The sequence below is a fragment of the Alnus glutinosa genome, chromosome 1 (genome assembly GCF_958979055.1).
Source record: "Alnus glutinosa chromosome 1, dhAlnGlut1.1, whole genome shotgun sequence".
Taxonomy (NCBI): domain Eukaryota; kingdom Viridiplantae; phylum Streptophyta; class Magnoliopsida; order Fagales; family Betulaceae; genus Alnus; species Alnus glutinosa.
The window spans coordinates 2,764,329-2,770,973 of record NC_084886.1 but is presented as its reverse complement, the minus strand read 5'-3'; the positions used below and the strand labels follow the sequence as shown (position 1 = coordinate 2,770,973).

At 35.2% G+C, this 6,645-nt stretch overlaps 1 protein-coding gene across 1 annotated transcript; it reads left to right on the top strand.

The window, feature by feature from the left end:
- Positions 1 to 3,053: 3,053 nt before the first annotated feature.
- On the top strand, positions 3,054 to 5,973 carry LOC133858719 (glycosyl hydrolase 5 family protein-like). Its single transcript, XM_062294187.1, has 4 exons — positions 3,054 to 3,590; positions 3,811 to 4,058; positions 4,181 to 4,701; positions 5,432 to 5,973. The coding sequence occupies exons 1-4, from the start codon at positions 3,180 to 3,182 to the stop codon at positions 5,863 to 5,865; spliced, it is 1,614 nt and encodes a 537-aa protein (XP_062150171.1). The 5' UTR covers positions 3,054 to 3,179; the 3' UTR covers positions 5,866 to 5,973.
- The last annotated feature ends 672 nt before the right edge of the window (positions 5,974 to 6,645 follow it).

Below are 6,645 nucleotides of genomic sequence, written 5' to 3'. Positions count from 1 at the left end.
TAAAAATTTTAAAAATAATACACAACCATTAAAAAAAAAATGAACACCCAAACTGGCGTTAAATTTCTCATAATTCTCTCTCCCTCGCGGCACTACAAAACAAGAGAGGCGGCCAAAAAAAAAAAATGAAAGGGTTGAAACTGTCCTTTTAGAGCATTTCTAATATCTTCTATAAACTTTAACCAAATTTTACTTAAAACATCTACTTTTGTTATTTTAAACTGCTAATTTTTTTGTTTAGTCAAGGAACTTGTTCAAGATAGGATCATTTCGTGTACCTATTATTGTCAGGTAAACTTCGGACCTATGTAAAACGCCCTCTCCTTACGGATCGGGTAATACTCTGACTGGCCCCAAAAAAATTTGCACTTATAGGGATTCGAATCTTAGACCTAATAGAACTACCACAAAGATCAAAGCCCTTACCACTTGAGCCATTTTATACAAAATTCTCTAAATATTTTTTTTTTTTTTTTTATTTTAAGTGAATATTAATTTTTTATTAATTTTAAGCGACCGCTCCTAAAAATGAGGAGAGAAAAACGAAGTGAAAAGAGACATTTTAAAAAAATGATAAAAAAAAATAAAAAAAAATAGCTGACATAACATATTTGGAGGAAAGATTTTTCTTTAAAAATTGTCTTATTTATAGAACTTAAAAGCCGGTTGAGAAGGAGGACTTTTTTGTCGGTTGAGTCATTAGCGCTGTCCGCTTGGAGAAGCAAGAAACAAAATTGGGCCCCCCGACTTGACTTGATTTACACCAGTCCTGCATGTCCGTCCAAGGCGCCGCCCCGTGCTGAGCGGGAAGTAGAGAGCGATACCTCTTTTTAAACAAACAACTCAAGATTCTTTAAGACTTGTTTGGTATACTTCCAAACGGACCACCCCAACCCGCCTCCCCCGTCTTGTCGCTCCCTATTCAACCAACTTAGCGGCAAACAGGAAAATTGGAGACGAGCCGATTAGTTATATGGAAGAGTATTTTTGTAATCATATATTAGCTTACAAAAATACATTTCTGTATAACTAACTGTTGCCAAACAGAGAGAGTACAACTTCTTTTTTATTCTTTTACTCAACCCTGTTGAGGATCGTGTATATTAAAAAAATTAGAGTAATGCTATTTATTAAATAATGGCTCAACCTGAAAGTACAAATTAGTTATTAAATTAATATTTGTAAAAAAAATAACGAAAGATTAATTTTCACTACTAAGTTATTCCGGCTATATGACAAATTTATAGGGTTTACTAAATAGAATTACTCATTGAGATATATAAGAGTCCGTTTGACATGTGGTATGTATTGTTTGAGATTGCATTTTTTTAAAAAAGTTGTGACTTAAAAATATAAAAAAAAAATTGTGTTTTCCAATCGTAAGTAAGGAGATATATTTTTTAAAATGCATAATTTAAAAGGATAAATTACAATTTTAAAGGCTTAATCATGATTTTATTAAATACTTAATTACGTTTTTAAAAATAACAAGTTTTAAAACTGCAAATCGAAAATAGACCCTTAATGTATTATTCAAAGGATATTTTTAGCTTTTGCTTTTGATCCGTAAAAGTATTACAATGTAATGGAAAGTTAAATATTGTTTTTGCATTTTTTTGGACTATTTTGTGTTTGAGTTATTTGATAATATTTTTTGTTTTTGAAAAGAAAAATAAGATTTTTAACAAATACAACCTAAATTTTTGTTTGATAATTGCCCATACTGTTAGAAATAATTAAATAACAATTATTTCTTTAACATTTAATTATTTCTTTAACCTAACATGCGCAACGGAAAATTAAATAGAACAGTTTTAGACATACCTTCAGCCATTGTTGCTCAAGCACTCCCCCAAAACTTCTAAGAACAAAATTATGAGGTGTCTTCTAACCTATGCCTATTGCTTGATGGCTGTATTGATGGTGTACACAGGCACTCTATTTATAGGCTAGGTTAGGGACCCTCAAATGGTAAACACCGTATTGTTTCCTTCCATCAAGGAAACAATATAATATTGTTAATTGATTTTTAAAATCAATTAACCGATTCCATATTTACGATAATCTAAATTAATAGAAATAACCATAATACCGATTCCATATTTACGGTAATCTAAATTAATAGAAATAATCATAATACTGTATATGTTTATTAAAAAATAATAAACATAGCAAACACCGTAAATATGATATAAAGGCCACAACAAAAAAGGAATATTACACATACCACTTGTAATTATACTTTCCACTAATCATACGTCTCCTAATTTTTATTTTTATCTGTCCTACTTTAATTTTGTTATCTCCTCTGTTTTCTCTTAACTAGTTGACCTACATACACAACGAATCCGGCTTACATGCATGGTGTTAAAAAAAACCGAACATATCTCCTGTAAAAGATTTAGCGGTCCAGATTGAATTACTGTGTTGCAGGGGTGTTTGATCAGATGTAATATAATGACTATGGAAGTTTGATCCAGGGGAGGCAACTTCATGGTTATGCAATCAATTAAGAAGAGAATATTGAGATGGGTGTGAACAAAAAAAATTCTGTTTTTGAAAATGTATACGATCGATCGAAGACGGGTAGACTGGGTAGTGTTAGGAAGTTGAAAGTTTTTTCAGCGAGATCGACAAAAAGGGATAAAATGTTTCCTTTTATTCCTTAAAATGGAGGTGCACTGTTTCCCCCTACCCTTGATACGACGTGTGTGTGTTTTTCTTTGTTTTTAGATGAATGAATAATTTGTATTGATGAACAAACTGTACAAACACTCCAGCACACAAAAGTGACCAATTATCAGAAACATCTCACCTGATCTCCTAGAATCTTCAATGGTAAATTCCAACCCTAGTTCTCTTTTGTTAACTTGAGTCTGCCTGCATGTAGACAGAATCCTTGCGCGAATTTCGCATTTTGTCCTTGTGTTTCACGTTAAATAAATTGGTGTGAAACCTGGACAGCGCGACAAAGGAAGATAAAAAAAAAGGTAGAGGAGTATTAATTTGTAGTTGCATGTTAAGATGGTGGATGCAATGAGTAAAATAATATTCATATAGCTGACCTAATTCACAACTGCATTGAAATCGGAAAATTAACCCAATTCCTATCTAAGTAGCAGCTAGCGCTTAGAGTTCTCTTTCTCCGATCTAGTGCATACTTAAAACCAAAGGAAAATATGGGGCAGCTCTTTTTCTTCTCCTTCCTCCCTCTTGTGTCTTTTCTGATGATCATCTTCTCCCAGACCAAGCCTGTAATGGCTGTCTCACTAAACACCAATTCACGGTGGATTGTCAACGAAGATGGGCAACGTGTGAAGCTGTCGTGCGTGAATTGGGTGTCACATTTGGCGCCCGTGGTGGCTGAGGGTCTTAGCAAGCAGCCAATGGATGCAATCTCCAAGAGGATCGTGTCCATGGGATTCAATTGCGTTAGGCTCACATGGCCACTTTCATTGGCCACTAATCGCTCACTAGCTTCTCTTACTGTAAGACAGTCCTTTCAGAGTCTGGGTCTGTCTCAATACATTTCTAGCATCCAGGATAACAACCCTTCCATCGTTGATCTTTCCCTCATAAAGGCTTTCCAGGTAACATCCCTATGCTTTCTTCCAAACACACAGCCAAGGACATTTGCATGCATTTTTCCAGATTTCGTAAGCAAGGGATATAATATTCACAGGCAGTGAGGACCTAGATGCCTGGGCCATGGCTCCCTGGCCTCCACTTTGTTTTTTTTCTTACTTTGACACTTCAAATTTTTTTTAACACAGTTTGACCGTTAATTTATAGTTTTATCCCTGTTCTCAGGCAGTAGTAGCTAACCTTGGGGCCAACAATTTGATGGTCATACTGGACAATCACATCAGCGAGCCCGGTTGGTGTTGCAGCGAAACTGACGGCAATGGTTTCTTTGGTGACAAGTATTTCAACCCGGACGTTTGGATCGACGGACTAACTCAAATGGCCACCATGTTTAAAGGTGTCTCCAATTTCGTCGGCATGAGCTTAAGGAATGAGCTCCGAGGCCCCAGACAGAACGTGAACGATTGGTACAGGTAGATAGATAGATACATGGATCGATGCTCCGTTTTTTTGTAAATCTTTGCTTGTTTTTTTTTTTTTTTTTTTTTTTTTTTGTGGGGTTAATTAATTTCGCTTTTGTACATGAAATGACAAGGTACATGCAGAAAGGAGCAGAAGCAGTGCACTCGGCGAACCCAGATGTTCTTGTGATTCTCTCAGGCCTGAGCTACGACACAGATCTGTCATTCCTCCGAAATCAGCCGCTTAGCCTCACATTCACAGGGAAGCTGGTATTTGAGGCGCACAGGTACGGATTCACAGATGACAAAACGTGGAGAAATGGCAACGCGAACGAAGCGTGTGGGATAGTTTTAGACATAATCATGAGGTCGGCAGGATTTTTGGTGGAGCAGGGGTGGCCATTGTTCTTCAGTGAGTTTGGGATGGACTTAAGAGGCAACAACACACTTCTCAACCGGTACATGAATTGCTTCTTGTCTTTGGCAGCTAACCTTGACTTTGATTGGGCGTTGTGGACTCTCGGGGGGAGTTATTATGTTAAACAAGGAGTCATTGGATTCAATGAATACTATGGGCTACTTACCTGGAATTGGACTGACCCCCGAAATTCAAACTTTCTGCAGAGGATATCTGCCCTCCAATCTCCTTTTCAAGGTAATTAATGGTTTTCTATTTTCCATGTTTTCTAGAAGAAACTCAAATCCTCGCAGCTATATCACATTGAATAATGCAAAAACATTCATATTTTCATCTTATAATTATTTTATAACGTTGATGGGGTAGTATTAATTAATCTTTGGACTAGTCATTTAAAAAAAACAAAAAAAAAAAAAAATTGATATATACCATATATTTATCACATAATATTGAGTCACAACTAACCTTTGTTTATTTTAATAAAGACTGATTTAAAGATTGGTTGTGACTGCTTCATCAGTATTGTAAATAAAAATGTGTTTTTGTAGCATTACTTACCAAAAGAAATTGTAAAGGTTGGTTGGGACTAATTCATCAATATTGTAATAAGCATTACTCAATTTCAAATGTTTTCTTTTAAGCATGGGTCTTTTTTTAGTGTTGCTAGGTGTACTTCATTTTTTATTATAAATTTCTTTACAAATTGATCACGTGGTAATTCATAATTAGTGAAATGATTATGCAAAAAATCTGACATAACAATTTAATTCATTAGCGGCTAACTCATCAACCAAACACTTTTAATTATTTCACCAATTATTCAATTGTCACATTAATTTGTATGAACATTATAATAAAAGTGGTAGAATCCCAAACATTTTTTTTCCCTTTTCACCTAATTATGTCATATGGGGAATATAGTAAATTAGAGTGACACATTTCATAATTGGGCTTTTGTGACTTGTAGGGCCAGGGCTATCAGAAAGCAATGAACACCAAATAATTTTCCATCCGTTAACGGGTCTTTGTGTCCTAAAAGAATCAATGCCTGAACTATTGAAATTGGGTCCCTGCAACAGCTCTGAAGCCTGGAGTTACACAGCCAATAAAAATTTATCACTGAAGGGAACAAATTTCTGCTTGCAAGTAGATGGATTGGGGAAGCCAGCAAAACTTGGCAGTGATGATTGCACCGGCTCTGGTTCACAATGGGAAACCATCTCAGATTCTAAGATGCATCTCTCGTCGGAAGTTGGCAATGCTACTAGTTTTTGCCTAGATGTTGACTCCGACCGCATCATTGTGACGAATATTTGCAAATGCTTGAGCAAAGATACAACGTGTGATCCAGAGAGTCAGTGGTTCAAGCTTATCAAAAGCACAAGAAATCTCAATTCCTAAAAATCCTTCAAGAATAGCTTATCTTGAACGAGCTTTGTTAGGAATTTAAGGAAAATTTTAAAATATTAAATAGATAATTTAATTTATGAGAGCCGATTATCAGATAGTAATGAGTTTGGAGTTTAGCAATTTATCTTATATTTTCAGTTAAATATTTTATTTATTAAGCATCATCTGAGAGATGATGTCTTTCGTGGCCTCTATTCGTGCCTTGTATCTTCCACGTGGATTCTTTTTGGGTTGGGCACCGGGCAGGAGCTGGGCTTGGTCCTCATGGGCCTGCTGGAGCTTTGGCCCGAGTATAGGCCTTCTTCAAGTTGTTATCCATCACGCCCATCACCTGCGTGCCTTCAATTCCTTGACGTGGGCTTATATGCTGTTGTGCCAAGGTTTAGAAGGTCATATTTTAAAGCCCCAGGAAAAGTAGAGCAGTTAAAATGAAGAGGGAAATTAAAGAGAAAGAGGGAAGTAGTGTCAAGATTGGAATATGCTGGACGGTCTGGACCTATAAAAAGACAAATAAAATGAAAGGAAAATATAAGGATTTTGAGCATGGGGCAATTACATGTTTTTTTTTTTTTAAAAAAATAATATTAAAAAACATATATTTTATTAAGAATAATTTTTATTAAAAAAACATATGTTTTTAATATACTATTAAAAAAAAAAAAAGACACTTCTCACATGTTAAAAGATACAAGTCAATTTTATAAATCGGATTCAAGAAAAATTATGTCCAAGGTTAAGGGTGACAATTTATGTTTGCGTGTTGAGCTTAGA